Below are 17,607 nucleotides of genomic sequence, written 5' to 3'. Positions count from 1 at the left end.
GCTCTTAACCTGTTAGTGTACCTAGCACTAAGCAGGCATTTTAGCTCCAGTAGCACTGTTTCATCTTGCCCAGATAGCAAACCAAAATCAAGTAAAGCATATGATGTTGTTGGGCCTTTGGAACAATCACAGGGGGCACTGTAGGGAGCTATGGTGTTACTTACGTGCTTCAGTGAATAAAACTGGAAGGCTTGGCATCACATGCTCAGGATATTGGGAGCGCAGATCTTGGCAGCATAAGGGATGGGAGAAGGTACTGGATGAGAGGTCTGAGCATGTAGAGGAACCCTGGGAGCATGGCATTAGGCCCTGGAAAATGAATTCAGGGTATTGGAGAGACTGGGGGAAGGGGAACATGAGGGTGGCTATTTAGGACGTTGGGAGAAAGGAGTGGGGGTTACAGTAAGCTGGGCTGCGTTAACTTGTTCCTGTGAGTAACCTCATAAAATACCCTGCTTTGAAAATAAAAAGGCTTCTGAAATTTAAAATCTTTTTAGGAAGAAAACAGACTAGATTTAAAACAGATACTCTGAAAGCAGTCTGCTTTGTTGGTCTTTAACAGAATTACGTGTGTTTACATTTAAGTTCACAGTTGAGTATTTCACTGGGACAGATGAAAAGACACAGCAGCCTCCAGTGCTAGGCACTAAGAAATACTCTAAGCCTATTCTGCAGCAGTGTAGGTGACTCATGAAGGACTGTATTGCTTCAATAAAAAGAGGCAAAGCATACCTTCTGGTGGTTTGGAGTCAATAGAAAGTGCATAGAGCTGTTTCACGTTGAATGAACTTGCTCAGTCAGGTTTCATGGCTCAGGCGTGGTATCGAGGGCTGCAAAAACAGTCTTAATTTTTTTTTTTTTTTATGGGTGAATTGAGTACATAGAAGTTTAACTGGACAAAAGAGATCTGCTACTCCTGCTTAGTTTACTGTATCAACCAGGATGTTGCTCCAGACACTCCAGTAAATTAGAAGTGCAAATCATGAAGTGTATCCTTGCCGCTGCTGGTTGAATGCCTGGTGTTAATGGCAATAGTCAGTGGCTTGTTCCAAGGAATACTGCTGCCAAATGGATAATGAATAGTGTGCCCAGTCCCCAAGAAAACAACAGTTGATCCTTGGTGTCTTTGAAGGTGTTTTGTCTGCAGCCTCTCAGGTTCCCAGTGTAAATAAGTGAGGAAATAGCAGGCAGAAGCACCCCTCATTCCTTTTTTCGCTTTCCTTCCCCTCTTCCCACTCCTTCCCTCCCAAAACCCAATGTAAGGTGAGCTTTGGTGTTTAGGTTCCCTTAAAGAAAGAACATGGGAGACTGTGAAGATCACTTGAGTTTAGGTTTGGTGTGGAAAACACTTGGAATCTAGGAAGGTAACTGGCACTATGGCTATATTCACATTAAAAAAGTAGGGGGAACCGGTAGGAATGGGTGTGTAGAAGCAGGGATCTGCGGAATGCATGTCAGTGGCTTGCTTTAGAACAGTCTCACTCTGGCAGGCCAAATGCCCTTGAGTTGCCATAGTGCATCTTTCACTTGAGCTTCACCAGGACAGAACTGAGTTTGTGTGCCTGAAGATCACCACACAAGTCTGGTGGGGACAATTGGCAGGGTCCTTACAAAAGCATGCTTCTGACCTGAAGCGAAACACTGATGCACCCGCTATTCACCAGTCCGCAGGGGTGGGAGATCCGGACATCCATAATGGCTTAGACTTGTGCGTGCATTTCCATAGATTTTATGAGCCCGCACTCCTGTTTAGAGAGGGTATGTTCTTGACCTTGTGGGTATGACCTTCATAATGTAAACTGTTATAGGACTATGTTTTGAATTAGCAGCCAGACTGGAACAAGAGAACCAAAGAAGCTATGAGCTTTTCCCAGTCTGCTCAATAGAGGATTAGTGTTGAAGCCTGTTAGTAACACTTGCATGGCAAAACTGTTAACTATCGCATTGCTGCCGGTCACTCTAGTGTTCGTCTCAAACTTGTGGATACAGCCCAATACTTTTCATGATTGTTCGGGTTGGTGAAATTCAAGATTTGAACATAATATTATGTAATATTGTGGTGAGTCATGAGAAGGATGAGAAATTATTTGCATCCTTGAGGTATTAGGCAGTGTGTTGTGGATTTTCTTTAAAACTTGGTGTGGAAACATTAGAGTTGGTATTTGTTATTTGTTGTGTGGGAGATCCTGGGTATCCTGGGACTTTTGTTAAAAAGAAGAACAGAAGGCAGCTCTCACCTTAGAAAAGTTTAATCATTGCCATTGTAGAGTTCTAGAAAATATCTCCAAATAATTTTATACGAGTCTTGGTTTTGAAGTGCATTAAATTTAGTCTGTTCTCACGTGCATTAAATTTAGTCTGTTCTCACCACCACTACCGTCACTAAAATTTTGATGATACCCAATAAACTGCAGGCTTCCGAACAAAGATGTTACAAGTCTGGGAAAATACAGATGATATAAAAGGCTTCCAAAAGAAAAAGAGCAAAAAGCATGTATCTCATATGTTTTAATACCATGGAGCATTTTGGGGCACTATTCAAATTTTAGATAGACTAAAAGAAGACTTAAGGGAGTCTTCCCTGCATGGAAATTCTGGCTGTTTGCTCCTCATGCAAGGCACCCACAGCTCCTTTTATTTTATACCTGGTTTTCTCCTCTTCAGTTCTTGTGCACATTCCTGAGGATGGCCAACTGGGAAAGAGTCTTTGCAGAAGCAGGTAAAAGCTGAATTTAGAATTTGTTACAGTTAACTTTTCCTCATGGTCTCAGGAAATGGACTAAGCAGCCAGTCAATCTCTTGTAAAACTGTAAAAAAAAGGTTGTCATGTGTCTCATGGCAAAAAAAAAATAGTATTGACTATATCCACCCTGTAGCTGCATGAAAGCATCCGTACACACCTACGTGACCCTGTTGAAGGGCCATAGAAAAACTCCTTCGTTGAAGGGAGAATATAGTTATATATTATAACAGTTAATATCTGTTAAAATATCTGTTAAAATATAGACTTTATTACTTCAGTGTGTTTTAAGATTAGTTGTGGTAAGCACAGACAAAAAATGTGGGAATTGGGAGAACAAGACTTTCTGGGTGTTCAAGATGTATTGTGCCTTCCGGGGTAGGAATTAGATTTCACTCCTGCTAAGCTTGATCTCTAGAGGTGTCCTAACTTTTTGGTATATACTATGCATCAGCTCTGAGCTATTCAGAGGAACCTATAAATTCTATAACAACTTACCTGAGATATGCATTTCCCTTCCCTCAAGAGAATGTTAGTATTATGAATATCATCAGTCTTTCAGAAGCATGTCCACAATCAAAAATATACGTAAACACTCAAAAAGAGTTCTCTGAGAAATTAAAACATAACACATCTCCAGTTTAAATATCACAGCTATTTAGATGTCTCTGGAATTTGAGTTTTCTCTGCAGAAAACCTGTGTGTGAAAGAAATGTACATGGGAAAAAAAAGTGAAACCAAAACAGAGTTATGGATAATGAAGATAGCATGTTTGTGCTACTTTTGTTTGTTTGGGTTTTTTTTTTTGTTTTGTTTTTGAGAACTCATTTAGTGGCTGCTGTGAGACAGATTGAATACTTGCAGTACAAAGTGTTCTCTTTCTGTTATCTGATTTTCTATTGCTATTTGCTACAGTATGAAGCCTCTTAGAAAAATTAATATGGGCTGCTGGTGGCTGCCTGTAGATAAAGAGCTATCATTACTGTAGTAGCATTTTAGCTGCTACTAGATTTCATTTCTGTCATCATCTCCATATCTGAGGTAGAGTAGCTAATGAGAAATGTTTGAACCAGGCTTTTGAAAGAATTCTTTGCTCCAGTGTCTGTGTCTGTGCACTCTGATGTCGGGAATTTATCAGGGCTAACGTTAATACTCTTCTTACCCATATGCAGTAGACTTCCCCCCACCCCAGCATTTCCTTATGGGAAAGCAAAACATTATTAAAGGCTATTTATTAAAGCTTTCTTCATACACCAATCTTAGGCTCTCAGCAGCCTAGGTACATGTCAGATTTCATGTACTGTGTTTTGACAGTACAATTCTTGATGGCAAAGTAGTTCTTCTCAAATTTATATAAGAAGGAATGTCTTGATGTTATTAGTGACTGAAGTTTAGCTTTAAAGTAGTATGTTTTCCTCCTCTGTTTCAGCCTTTGATGTTACTTCTCTCCCAAAAAGGTATTTCACCATGATCTGACAGATCTAATTTTTAAAGCTATTGGTTAATAGGCATTTAAACATTTGTTTAAACTTTACAGGTTGATTTTAGGCTTAGAGGGCCTTGTGTTGCTGTATTGTCCATTGAAGCAAGTGGGAAGATCTGCTTGGATCAGAACTTGTTTGTACAACTAATTTACCAAACATCCAATGTGTACAAGCAGAAACTGTCACATGTTGCCAGCAGAGATGGAAACGTTAGAAGCAGTAACATGCATAAGGCTAGGAGTTGCAGGTCCTCACATTAGATTTAATCCCTGAGTTAGGCTTGCCCTGTGTGTTTGGATGATTGCTTCACCTCTTGGCTTCAGATTTAGGCATCTGTAAAACAAAACTCCTCACAGTGTGCCTGCTTGGAGTGAATTTTGTTGATGTTTGGATTTGTGGGATCCTGGGGTTACCCATCTTCCCAGTCATTTTATGGCCTTTGGAAAAGAACCTCACTGTGATCTTTAAGGCTTCTCCTCAGTAGGTCATCTTGGAGTTGGGTCTCTCGCTAGGCTGGGCATGGTGACCATGGCTGGTTGTGATCACCTCAGCAGGTTAAGTTTTGTTGGACACCTGCAATTCTGCTTTCTCTGTAAAACACTAGCAGAGTTGCCCGTTGGCCAGACAATTTTCTCAAAGCACAGCATTATTTATTTCAGGAACAAAAAGTGTCAGAGGAGCAAACCTGTCATTAAAAAACACCAATAGAAAGCCTGCACCAATGCTGAACAGAGAGGGTATTAGGTATCGTAGGCCTTGGCAGATATATTAGTGCAGCGATATCAGTACTTTGTTCCAACCTGGCTTCCCTTCACCTGGCTGCGCTTGGATCCAGTGACAGGGACTTCACTTTATCAGGCTGAGTCACTTTTTGCCATTCCCAGTTCTGTACCTGGTGGACCACTTCAGCCAGATGAAACTAAGATACGCCATTTTCAGACCCACCAAGTGTGACACGATACCATGAGCTTTTGCCTGTGTTTCACGCCTTTACAAGTAGATACAGTCAACGCTTAAACGCAGCGATCTCTGAATAATCCCAACACATATGGCTTCTGACCTATTTCTCCCTTTCAGTGCTTCCAAGGTTCACCTCTGTCATTTGTGTGGTGGTAATTTTGTTAGTAGCAGTGCACCAAAAAGCTTCTGTAGAGGGGTTAGTGTAGTGGTGGTGTGCTTTATGGTCCTATAAGAAGGACTACCAAAAGAAGTCATGGTAAAGAAGCCTGTTGGTTGCACGCTCTTTTCCTTAAATATCTTTAATATGTGGTGGAGGTGTTTACTGTGTGCTAAAAGATTCCAATTTTCGTTTAGTATTTCTCCATAAAATAACAGCAATGGTATTGCGAACCTCTTTCTAGGTGAATGGGTGGAAAAGAGTTTTCCACTTCAGCTGTCATCCTGAATATCAGGAAAGGGAAATGATGCAGACAAGGAGTACAGGAGCCTCATGCCTTCTCAGTGATTTCCAGGGTCCTTATGCCTGTGCATAAAACTGCCTCTGTGCTGTGCAAGGAGTGCCCATATTGCTATGTATAGCCCAGACTGATAATGAAGCCAGTGATGATCACCCACTAAAGCGTGCCTGAAGAAATCAGTCGGGGGGGGGGGGGATATTGGAGCACCAGAAGCCAAGTTTTGGCCTCAGTCCTGCAAAATAAACACAATCCATGTAGCACATTCAGACCATTGGGTAGAATCAATCACAGCACAAGCAGTGGACAGCAGAAACATAAAATTCTTGACAGTATAAGGCTTAAAGCAGAAAGATTTGTTCTGTAGACGTTGTCAGGCTAGCCATGTGGATTTTGAAAGTTCAGCATATGTTTTTCTTCTCTTAATTTTCTCAACCAAACTAAATCATTCCCACTCCTTACTGTTTGTAACACTTAAAGCACGCTGTTCATAACATTTGAATATTCCTATGCTGCCCTTCCCAACTACTGTAATGACTGTGTATGCCTTTAGCTTTTGTAATCTTTCTCATCCATTGATCTCTCCAGCCTGAAAGACATTTCTTCTTCAGTGAAGATCTACTTTATAATAGGCTTATAATTGAATACCATTTTTCAGATAAAATCACCCCCAGATTCTCAAGAGATTCTTTGCACTGTGGTGCTTCAGTGCACACATCTGGGTTGTTTGGGTTGGTGGGGTTTTTTTTGCTGCTGTATCACATCACAAACACCTGTCTAATTTGCTGTCTGTTAACATCTTTCAACATTTCTGTAAGCCCATTTTTCAAATACTGTGTATTATTTCCCCCCTATTTAATGAACATTGTTAACCTGGACAAATGTCATCCTTGTTCACATTTCAGGTTTGTCTGTGTCCCTTTATATCATGTCTTGATACTGCCTTGGGCCTGCAGCATCTCTTATCTTAATATCTTCTAGCAAATTCTTGGGTGCACTGTTTTCTCCTAATCCTCATTTTCAAAATTGCACCGTAATTAATGGGGAGGCTTCCACTGGCTACAAGAACTTTGGAACTGTTGTTATATTAAAACCAAGCAAACAAAAGTCTTCCATGTTGTACCTCACCACATATTGCCTATATTCAGTTTTTCAGTGTGTGTTGAGGCAGTCGTGATCATCTTCATTTGGATTCCTCCCTCTCATCTTCAGTTCTGTGTGCAAGCTGGATGTCATTAATTGCGGAGAAGTATTGTGCACTGCATAGCTGAAGTATAGCTGTTGCTGTACTAAACCCCAGATGTGGTCCATCTGCTGCAGGGGTGAAAATAAATCTGGAAGTGCAGAAATCTGTAGCTGGGACAGGCATAGCCAAAGTAGCAATGAGACCTATGTGAATACTATCACGCTTTTAAGTGTGTAAGTACCAAGTGACACCAGTATTGCTAGGTAGATGCCCATCCCTCCACAACCTAAATTCTACTGTGGGTTTTTTAGCCCCTATAAGCTGTTACTGCCAAGCCCTAGCTCAGCTCTTTCTTTCCTCATTCTTTCTGTCTTTCAGCAGATTTGTGGTTACTGGGAAGAAATAGATGAGTGATGGGTTGTGCTGGAGCACAGATCCCAAACACCTCAAGGATACCATGGAAGAATAGCGCCCATTGCCATCAGCTCTGCTTTTAGCCAGAGGCTCCACTGTTGCAGGGAAGGAGAGGGAAGTCCCTCAAGTGACAGCTCAGCCTCTCATTGCGGTCAGCTCCGTGGACAGGACAGTGGGGAAGGACAGGATGCACAGTTCATCCAGAGCCTTCTGAAAACCTGTAGACAGATCAGCCCCAAGATCTAATACGGTCTCTGTAATTAGCAGCCTTGTTTGTTTTTTTTAATTGGCATCAGTGTTATGAAACATCAGAATGACATCTCCTAGCAGTAATTTAGAGGCTGCTGAAGTGATGAAGGATAACATCATATATAGCGCTGAAAGTAAGCTAGATGTTCAAAGGTAAATGTGTTTTGCTGAAAGTTGTAACTTCTTGATTCTGGAAGACAGGTTTCCTTTGGGTTTTAGGTGTAATTCATTCTGCTTCAGACTAGGTGGTTAAGGTTTTAAACCCACCATGCCTGCCTTTCCATGTGCCTGGAGGAGTTTTACCTAGGACAGCATCTTCTGCCCCCAGTGACCCAAGATTTGTTGCAACTTTGCCAACTCTATCCCTATTTTAATATAGTTTATGCTCTTTTATCTCTGTGATTTCCTTTGGTCTTTCTCTTGCCATGTCATCCTCTCACTGCTGTTCTCCACTCACTGTTCGCATTTCTCTCTCCCAATTTACTTTTCTTTAACTGATTAGAGGGTTAATTTTTGTGGAATTAAAATGGAACTATTCATGTGCTTGAAACAAAGTACATGCGTAGCACTTAGATCAAGGACTGAGCTTCCAGCACCAATGAAGCAATAGGCCCTTGTTTTCCAGAACCCTTCTTCTTAGGAAGCTATAGAAGGAAGGATGCTATCTGTAAATTGCACTATATTTGTTGTCTGCAGCAGAAATTGGCAAATGAATTAACAGTGAAGTTTCGATCCGTATTACAGCTGGATCTGTAGCTGCTGAAGTCAGTGGAAATGTTCCTATTGACTCCTATAATGATAGCCTTTATTTGTGACTTTTTTTTTTTTTTACTGTGGTATCTTTGTAAATAAGAAATTGGTACCTGCACCTTCTGCATGTATTTCTCAGTAATAGCTCCGCTCCTGCAGAATGATTACCACTTGTATTGTACAACTTTTTGGAAGCATGGTTTCCAAAGGCTGGGTTTTGCAATGCTAAAGGGTTGTAAAAGGAAACATTGGCGTGGCCTGATAGAGCTCAGTATGAGCTGCACTTGTGAATTGTAGAGGCTGTTGTCATCACTTTGTGTTCTTCTTCAAGTGATAAATTGGGTGGTAAGAGAAGAAATACCAGAAATAGGAAGCTTATCCATGGTTTACTCTTGTATTATCTTGCAAAATTATTCCATTTTGTCAATATTTTATGCTTTACAATGTGCCTTTCCTGCAGCTTTCCATACAAACTGCAAAACAGATCAACCAGGGCTTGGCCTTTTTGTACAGAAAATAATTTCTTAAAAGCATTTGCTAACTATCTTCATATGTCAGCCATACGTATTGGCCAAAAGCAATTTTAAATTTCAAGCTAAAGCAAATTTGTTCAGCTAAAGACTGTAAGTCCTTCTGTAATTTCAGGAGTAGAGCATTTCTTATTCATAAGGGATCAAGACGTGAAATGCAGTTTCTATTTTTATGCTATAATTCCAGTAAGTTTATAGAAAGCAAGTGTTGTAATATGTAGTGCTAAATCAAATTAGTGATGGATAAGAGAATAGAATAGTGTACCAAGTTCAGGCACCTATCTGACATTGTGTTCCTGTCTTATGTTAATTATTTGTTTCCTTGAAGGTAGCCCAGGTTATTCTGAATTTTTTAGTTGTTATTCTTGGAGAATGTGGAAGGACAGGCTGATCATATATATTGGCAAAATATTGTTTGAGAAAGGGGAGTAGGTTTTTCATTTTCACCTCTTCAGTAGAACCAAACTGACCAAAAGGGTTACTCAGCTGTTTGTAATTTGAACTCCATCGGTCCTTCTGAGGAAGATGTATTGACTATCTGTTTGCTTCTCTGCAGGAATTTCAGGCAAGCTTTCAAAATACTGAGGTCCTGTCTGTTTAGTGTAGGCTGCTGACAGTCCTTGAAGTTTCCATTACGTTTTTTACAGATCTTTTTCAGGGGTGCCCTTTATCAGCATTTTCCCTAATTCCTCTGAAGAACAGCATGCTTTTTGTCAATTGGTTACTGTCTTTCATCTGAAAGGTAGCTTTCTTTGGTGGCCATGGTTCTGTATATCTCTCTACATGTAGTGCTTGTGAAGTATATTGGGATCACTCAGCATGGAAGTGACAGCGCAGAATATTTTTAGCAGTTTAAAGGCTGTGCTTGGGAGCCTTGGTTCTGTAAGGACAAGCAGTCCCTCGGAATTGCTGCTGGTTCCCAAAGCACTTGCTAATGTTTGCCTCTAGCATGCCTTGGTCCCTCTGCCTCCTGCTCAGGCCCTGGCAGCCTCGTGCCTGGTCATGCATCACTTCTCTGATTCCTCGAGGGACTGTGTGAGATGCGGGAGGTCTGGCTGCTGCTCCCGTCCCAGCGCAGCTTTGCAGGTCTGCAGCTGCCTTCCCTCTCACCAGTGAGAGGCAGCTGGCACCCCTGTGTGCCCCAGAGCTGGGCTGGCAGACAGCAACATCTGCTGGCTCCCTTAGATGCCTGCCCCATCTCCAGCACCAGCTGATGATGTTCAAAGAGCAGCACATCCCGAGTGTCCCTCATTTGACACTTTTTAGAGTTAGCCGTTTACCATCCAGGGGAATGAAGCCACAGATCTGAGAGCAATTGCAGAGTTTGCTTTTTGGCCAAGTAGGGCCAAACCCAGGCTGCGCAGTGGATTGCCAGCTAAGCAGAGAGCTGGTTTAAAGGTTAATCCCATTTCAAAAATAGAGGGAGGGAGATGCATTACAATGCTTCATTGGAAAAATGTCAAAAGCTATTAGCTGCTGGCTGAAATATATGAAAGGGAGCAGCATTAGCTCTGCTCTTCATTTTGTGTGGAGGTGAAATGAAGCATTTCACCATTTACCTTCAGGAACTAAGATGCAACATGTTTTTAAGGTCAGTTCCTTTGTTATAGGGATTCTCAGTAGAAATACAAAATAAAATTGGTTTTCCCTTGCACATAATCTTTAACATACCATATTGTCTATTCACATGTATGGCAGGAATGTTGATGAATATATGTACACACATGTACATATATGTAGTGCACTAAACAGCAGTGTATTTCACATGCACAGTTTTCTTTGTCAATGTGCTACGTGGATAATGTCCATGTTCAGGGAACAGAACTTGGAATAGTATCACCTGCCAACTACAACAGGTCAATCAGACATATTCGTACATTCCAAACTCCTGACCAGTTTCAACTAGTGCTATTTTTAACTTGCCAGGGGACGTTTATTTCTTATCTTTCACCTTCCAAAAATACATACCTTCAAAAACTGAAAGAGAAAGATTTCCCTTCTGGACCTGCATGTATTTTTCTAGAGCTAAAATTTGTCTGGCTTAAAAGTCCCAAGTAACATGAAGTTCTACTGGACTAAAAATGAGTTTTATTTCTTCAGAAAGAGTGAAGTATCTAGCTTTTCAAAAGAGACAGGTTTTACATCTAGCTGTGAGAAGGATTGATGTACTAGATTTCTAAATCATGACATTTGTAAATGTGTTTCATTTACAAAAATGTTTTTATACTTAAAGGTTCCACTGCTCCTGCTTGGGGTGACCTGCATATTGCAGAGCTCCATAAACTCATATTAAAATATCCTTTCTACTGCTTGAGACTGTATTTTACCAGTGGCCGCTGTCCATAAACTGTGTACACATGACTAGCTCCATGTGTGTGTATCCCTTCGCTGATGTGCTTTGTGACCTGACCTTTTGCTGTGGATGCTGTCCTTCCCACACACCCCCGTCTCTCACCTCTGTGGCAGGAGGCAGCATGCAGATGCTGCTCAGTGGAAGCAGCTTGTTCCAGCTTTCCTGTGGTCTTACCTGTCAGCTGTAACCATAGACTGGCTTGCTTATCCTTTCCCTTTGAGGGTCTTCTACCTTTGACATGCAGATAGAGAGTGGTCCTTTATCTCAGCCTGGTTTTCCAGGCTTCCTGCACATTTCCAACAAAAAGGAGGAAGGGGCTTTCTGCAGTCGTCCCTGCTGGCTTAGCTCGCAATAGAGATGTGATGTGGTTTGGGTATGGGCATATGTTGACATCTCTGTCAAATTGGAGAGATTGCATGATGCAGAGTTCATGCTGCCTTTGTGCCAGCTGCAAGAAGCAGACAACAGCCAATGCAGTGGAAGTGCCAGCTGGCCCTCACAGATGCTACGTATGAACACAGCATTTTAAATCCAATTCTGGAGTCTCTTGTGCCACTAAATGCTGGCCTAAAAAGTCTGTGATTTCTTAAGCAAGACTGTCCAGTCTAGCTCAGCTAAGCCTTCTTAAGCAAGAATGGTATTTTATAAACAATATATCATGAGGAGTGGTAATTACCCATACATCTTCATAACATGGAAGGCATTGGAACACGTCCAGCAACTTACAGAGACTAAATATGACAAATAAACATAACAAGTGCTGAAGCCAGAGAGAGCATGCCTGAGCTGAGAGATGCTATCTGTGCCCTGTCAGGACGAGGGGCTGGGCAGGGTTCCCAGACTCCAGCTCAGTGCAATTTTTCAGTGTATGCTTACCTTTAAGCATAAAGTGTTTTCCCTGCCAAAGCAAAAGGGACAGTTCATAGGTTTAAATCTCCTTGTGTGGTATGTTAAGTGTTCCTGCTTCCACAGAATGGTGTGGGTAATCTGTATCTAAGATGGTCCTTTACTGAAGGTAGTCATTAGTAAGCCCAGAGCTCTGAGAGCAACCATATATACTTATCTGCCCTTTTTTATACTTCTGATTTGGCATTTAAAAGAAGACACAACCAGCTGTAAAGTACAGAGGAAGAGCAGAAATAGTACCAGAGGTTTTTACCATCGAAGGATTACCACAGAGGTGTATTACATGTGTTGAAAGATTCCCATTTCAATACAGAGCATGAAACACAGCTAGTGAAATAATTACTGACAACTAGCAAGTCAGCAAAGGGATAATGTATTGTAGATAACATTGCCATTTATAATTATCTTTAAAAGGATTTCCATCATGAATCACTGAAGAACTTGTCACCAGAGTTCAGTGTTTGTAGCCCACTTACCTTCCTCCTTTGAGAGCACAAGTAGGTACAACCAACGGGACAACACTGGCATCTCCTTGCTGCTTTAGTCTTTCAGGGAAAGTGTAGTTTCCTTCGATTTAGAAGTCTACTTTGTTTGACTTTCATATGTGTATATATATTAATAATATATTAGTCTTTGAGTTTCTTGGGTTTTATCCACTGGGCTGCCCCGTCACCCCCTGAATCCGTCCTCAGGCACCACGTCCCTTGTTGCTTCGTGGCGTCTTTGTTTTCCTACTGACCTACATGAAAACCTAGCAAGTGCTTCACAGCATTTAAAATCAATGTATTTTCCTCTTGGATTGAGTGGCTCACGTTTCATCTTTTTAGGGTTGACTGATAACAAATGTAATTGCCATCAGAACCAAGCCTCAGCACCCACCCAGGATTGTTTCTGTAGCCAAGTTGAGTTGGTTGCATTTGTACATCCTCTGTGAAAATGAAAACTGTCCTTATTGCTGAGAGGAAAAATCCGGGTTGCTGGCTGGTCTCTGCAGGTCGAGATCGGAGCCTTTTGCTTCGGCAGGGCACAGATGCAAAACCTGAAGCTGGAGCAATGAGGCCGCAGCCGGGCCCGTCCTGGGTTGCTGCTGCAGCTACTTGAGTTTGTGGCCATTTTGGGCTCCTGCAGACAACGGCCTGTTAGCCCACTCCCCTCAGATGGGCTGTAAACCTCTCTGTATGTCTATTTTATTTTTGCTGTTCCGTTTGTATCTAGAGACGATTAAACCGATAAGTGCTAGCCCAGTATGGTGGCAATATGTGGATTTTTTATCCACTTGAAAGCCCAGGGTAAGCTAGCAAGCTGGCACGCATGGCCCTGGGGTTGTGGCACAGCCTTGCTGGCTTGTTTTTAAGCTGTTGGGTAAAAGGAGATCGAGAACCAGGCCCTTGCCTGGAGGCTGGAATGGTTTTGCTCATTGCTACACCTCGCAGGGCTTGCAGAAGCAGTTTGAAATGAAACTTGGAAGCAGGCTAAAAACATATCCATGTGGACAGCCAGGAGGCTGCTCCTCAGCTTGCTGCCCACCCACCTTTTATTTACACGCAGCCATGCGTGCAAGGCGGCTGCTTCCTCAGCCTTGGTTTTCAGCAAAATTTGGAGGCTGTTCATTTTTATGGATTACTCCTTTGACTTCTTTGAAGGCCAGGTTGGTTGTCTAATAGCTGCTAGGTGTCTCAAAGCACTGTGAGGGTGACAGTGTTCTGTTGTCAGTTCATTTGGTTTTGGAGGCCAGGAGCCCACTCCCTGGTGAGTGGGATTCTTCAAAAATAAATAACCTTTGCTATATGCTACAAGAAATAACCACGTGTATCATAATACAAGTGAGCATAGTACAGATGCCTGCTTGTAACTCTTCTTTGTGGTTTCTTTTTAAAGGGAAGTGTTGGCGCAAAGGGAGGATTATTTTTTGCTACCTTCTCTCTTACAGCTAGATAATTATGTTTAATTATGCAAGGGTTCATCCGTGCTAAGCTAGATGTTTTCAATTTTTGTTTTCATAATTTTGTAGGGATGTATTTTTTAACATTACATTTCAGGAAAAGCTGTGATTTTTAAGAAGAGCTGCACTTTTTAAAAATATAAATGAAAAAGCTAATTTCTGAACATGTGGTGCCAAGCTGTCTAGCAGCTCCAGTATGTTCTGTGAAGCCAATGGTGTATTTTTAGCCTGACTCTCTGCTGTGCATGTGTCATAACAGGTGCTTGATTGAGACCCTTTTCTTTGTTTATAGATGAGGTCTTGTCTGAAAACTTTTTGGACTACAAGAACCGTGGCGTCAATGGCTCTCACCGTGGTCAGATTATCTGGAAGATTGATGCCAGCTCTTACTTTGTGGAGCGTAAGTATTTCTCCAATCCTGCTATGGTATAATTCAGTCACTGCAGAAAGATCTTTGAACTGCTCAAGTCGTTCTTACAATGTTTTTAGGCCCAACACGTCCTTTAGGAAAGTCCAAAAATGTTACCAAAATCTTTGAAACATTTTATGGTAGTAGAAAGCCACAGTTTCTGCAAGCAGATAGGTTTTGTGGACACTGACTTATTTGCATACTATTTTTTATACAGTTATGAATAAGTGTTTTAATCCATTTGCTGTTATTTGGACTATATCATTAGCAAAGAGCTGCATTAACTGTTATATAGTATTAAGGAAAAGAGGAACTCGAGGGCATAATCTCACTCCAGGAAGATTCACACTGACCTTTAATTGGAAAACTTGATGGTGCACCCAGCTTCCACCAGATTCAGGTGGATTCAGAGGTTGAAAGGATTGAATTCTGATCATCATCTAGACTGATAAAAGTATAAGAATATGTAGTTGCAGCAAGTTGCACTGATTTCAAATTAATTGTTCCTTGTTGTATTCATATATTACCCAGGGCATCTGATGCAATGGCAGTGTAACTTTTCCACCCCTTTAGTAATCAGAATACAGAAACTTGGAGTTTGCTTCTGCAAAGTACTGTGTACCTCATACAGCAAGCTAATGTTTCCAGGCTTGGCTGTCCCACATCCCTGACCAAGGTGAACCTGACCGTTCGAGTCATTCTTCTTTTCAAAGAGTTACCATGTGCTAGTGTGAATGGAACTCATGATCATCTTTGGAGAACAGAAATAGCGTACTCAAAAGACAGGACTGAGATCTATAGCAAGACATCTGTGGTGAAAAGCTACCAGGTATCTTTAAGGAGGAGTTACCCGTGACGAAGCCTAGCACAGAACAATTTGAATTTTTTAATTGTACTGAATGTTTCCGTTGATCTACCTTAGCCTGCTTTTCAGAAGTTCCGTTTCAGGAGTTTTGTAAAAGCATGTATGAATTGCGTGACAGTCAGGTATATCTGTTTAAGACTGACTGAATTTAAGAGCAATCCAGGGAATCTTTGTTATAACCTGAATTCTAAGGATATGAGTTATACTTGGTTAATCTGTGACTTTGACCTTAAGTATCAGCAAGGATGTTACATGCAGACATTTTGCAGGCACTCAGAAACAGGTTATTTCTTTGCAGTATGAAGCATTGCTGATGGTCTGTAATTCCTAGTGTTAAGTTAAATTGAGAGTGTTGTTCTAAAGATTTAAGGGAGTTTCTAAATGTCTACAGGACATACAGGATGCTTATATTGTGTCTTTTGAAAAATACATTTATGGGAAATTATTAAATATATAAGACCACTGGTTTCAGTTATCTTGGTTTGGGCTCAGAAATACACTATAGGATCTAACCTTTAAAGCAGACTAATTTGCAGTTGCTGCTTTGAGCTGTGGTTGCTAATCCATAAGACCAATCATACTTTCTTGTAGCTGTTTAAGAAGTGTGGGGAGGAGATATAAAATCTCAGAACTGGGTTTTGAAGAGGCCTTAGTACCTCAGTTTACTGAGGAAGGGTGGAAGTGGAACTGGGCTGCCAGTAGCTTTCCTGCCTAATCCATGACGGAAAAGGAAGAGGCAATGTGAGAAATGCTTCGGAGAAAGCCTCTTTAGGTGGGCCACATTTCATTAAGAGTTCAACTGCACAATTAATTATGTCAGCTTAATCAGTTGCCCCCATTAGCTGCCACATAGTAGCTGAGTTAATTGATTGTGTGTACATTCTTCATTTGCCCTGCTGTAAGAAAATGTAACTTGGTATACCAGCCTTCACTGATTGTTAAAACTAAGTCATACTACGCTGTAGTTGGGAAGCCCACGCTTGATAAGCTGCTGCCTCTTGGTAATATGTTATGCTGCCATCATTAGGTTGTGAATCTCAGCCCTGAGATTATATACCGGTGCACTCATCAAGGACAAATCATTGTCCTGTTCAGAATTCAAATAGGAGAAAATAAAATAGGCAGTAGTAAATAACAGCACATGCAGACACTCTCAGAGCCACTTGATTATTGAAGTGGGAAGTTAAAGCAGTGAAAAACGTTAATGTATGTGAATTTTATATATCTAAAGGCATATTTGAGGGTTCCTGTTCATTGTTGAGATTTATATATGAAAGTACGCAGCTTTACAGTTGATGAAATGTTATTTTAAAAACTGCAGTGTCTGAAAACTTCACGTATTTTCTGTCCAATGCAGATGATGTAGTCCACCTTACTTCAGACTTTTGTTTTTGGGACAGAGATTATATCTTTCTTTTATGTCACATAGCACACAGTATAGTGACATTTTTAGGAATTGGAAAGATACTGGTCATCAAAATCACACCCAGGTACCTAAGAGATCTATTTTCCTTTTTTGCCATTCACTGCAGAACTGAGAGAACCTGGAGGACAGGGCAAGGGTATTTTCAGCGGTAACGTGATATAAGAATTGCCACATTGGTCCAAAGTTAACCTGATTTGGTGTCCTGTCTCCAAAAATGGCCCATAGTGTAGATCTGAGGTGGGTATAAAGGTAAGCGAGTGTGAGTCTTCTAGCTGCAGTATTCTTAGCTTCAGTTGATCTGTAGCTTGGGCACTTCGTGAGATAAGTAGTCTTTTTATTTAGTGGTTGTCAGGGTATGTAGTAGGTAGCTAAGACATGGGTATTTCTTTTCAGGTAATCCATATTGTTTTTCTGTACTTTATATTTTACTTCCCTTAACTTGCTATTGATTGGAGTCTTGCTGATTATAGCATTAATCCTTGATATAATGGAGTAGCTCACTTGCAAAGGCAGCCTTTAATTTCTGCTTTTGGTTTTCTTGTAACTAGCTGTAGCCTGGTGACTGTTCACCACGTGAGTCAGTATTGGCAGTTTATCAACCACATAGTACTTCAGAAAATGTTATGGTATATACTGCAGCGTTTGGCCCATCAGAGTTGGCAGGAGCTGTGGTAAAGGGGAAGTCACAGTATGGCCAAATAAAGAATCAGCCTTACCTAGAGAATTTAAAGTTCCCAAGGCACCCCACGCATACTCATTTGGTTCCTGTTCTTGAAATATATAAAGGTTTAATGTTTTTGGTGGTGCTATTCTTTGACGTAAAGTAGGCTTATTACTGGGGGACCATGGGGATTATCCTGTCCAACCTCAGAAGTCAAAGTTTTTCCCTTTTACCAACAGTTAGACTTTAGGACTCCCCATGGGGTGCTTTTGTATCA

At 41.2% G+C, this 17,607-nt stretch overlaps 1 protein-coding gene across 2 annotated transcripts in view; it reads left to right on the top strand.

Moving 5' to 3' along the window:
- HECW1 (HECT, C2 and WW domain containing E3 ubiquitin protein ligase 1) overlaps nucleotides 1-17,607 on the top strand; it is a 258,174-nt gene that overhangs the window by 84,882 nt on the left and 155,685 nt on the right. For both annotated transcript variants that reach the window (XM_056337048.1, XM_056337049.1), the window contains one exon: nucleotides 14,262-14,369. In XM_056337048.1, the coding sequence (XP_056193023.1) occupies nucleotides 14,262-14,369 (108 nt within the window). The remainder of the gene's footprint in view (nucleotides 1-14,261; nucleotides 14,370-17,607) is intronic.

Source organism: Falco biarmicus, chromosome 4, assembly GCF_023638135.1.
Source record: "Falco biarmicus isolate bFalBia1 chromosome 4, bFalBia1.pri, whole genome shotgun sequence".
In the NCBI taxonomy this organism is placed as follows: Eukaryota; Metazoa; Chordata; class Aves; order Falconiformes; family Falconidae; genus Falco; species Falco biarmicus.
The sequence above is the reverse complement of the archived record's forward strand: the minus strand, read 5'-3'. Positions and strand labels throughout refer to the sequence as shown.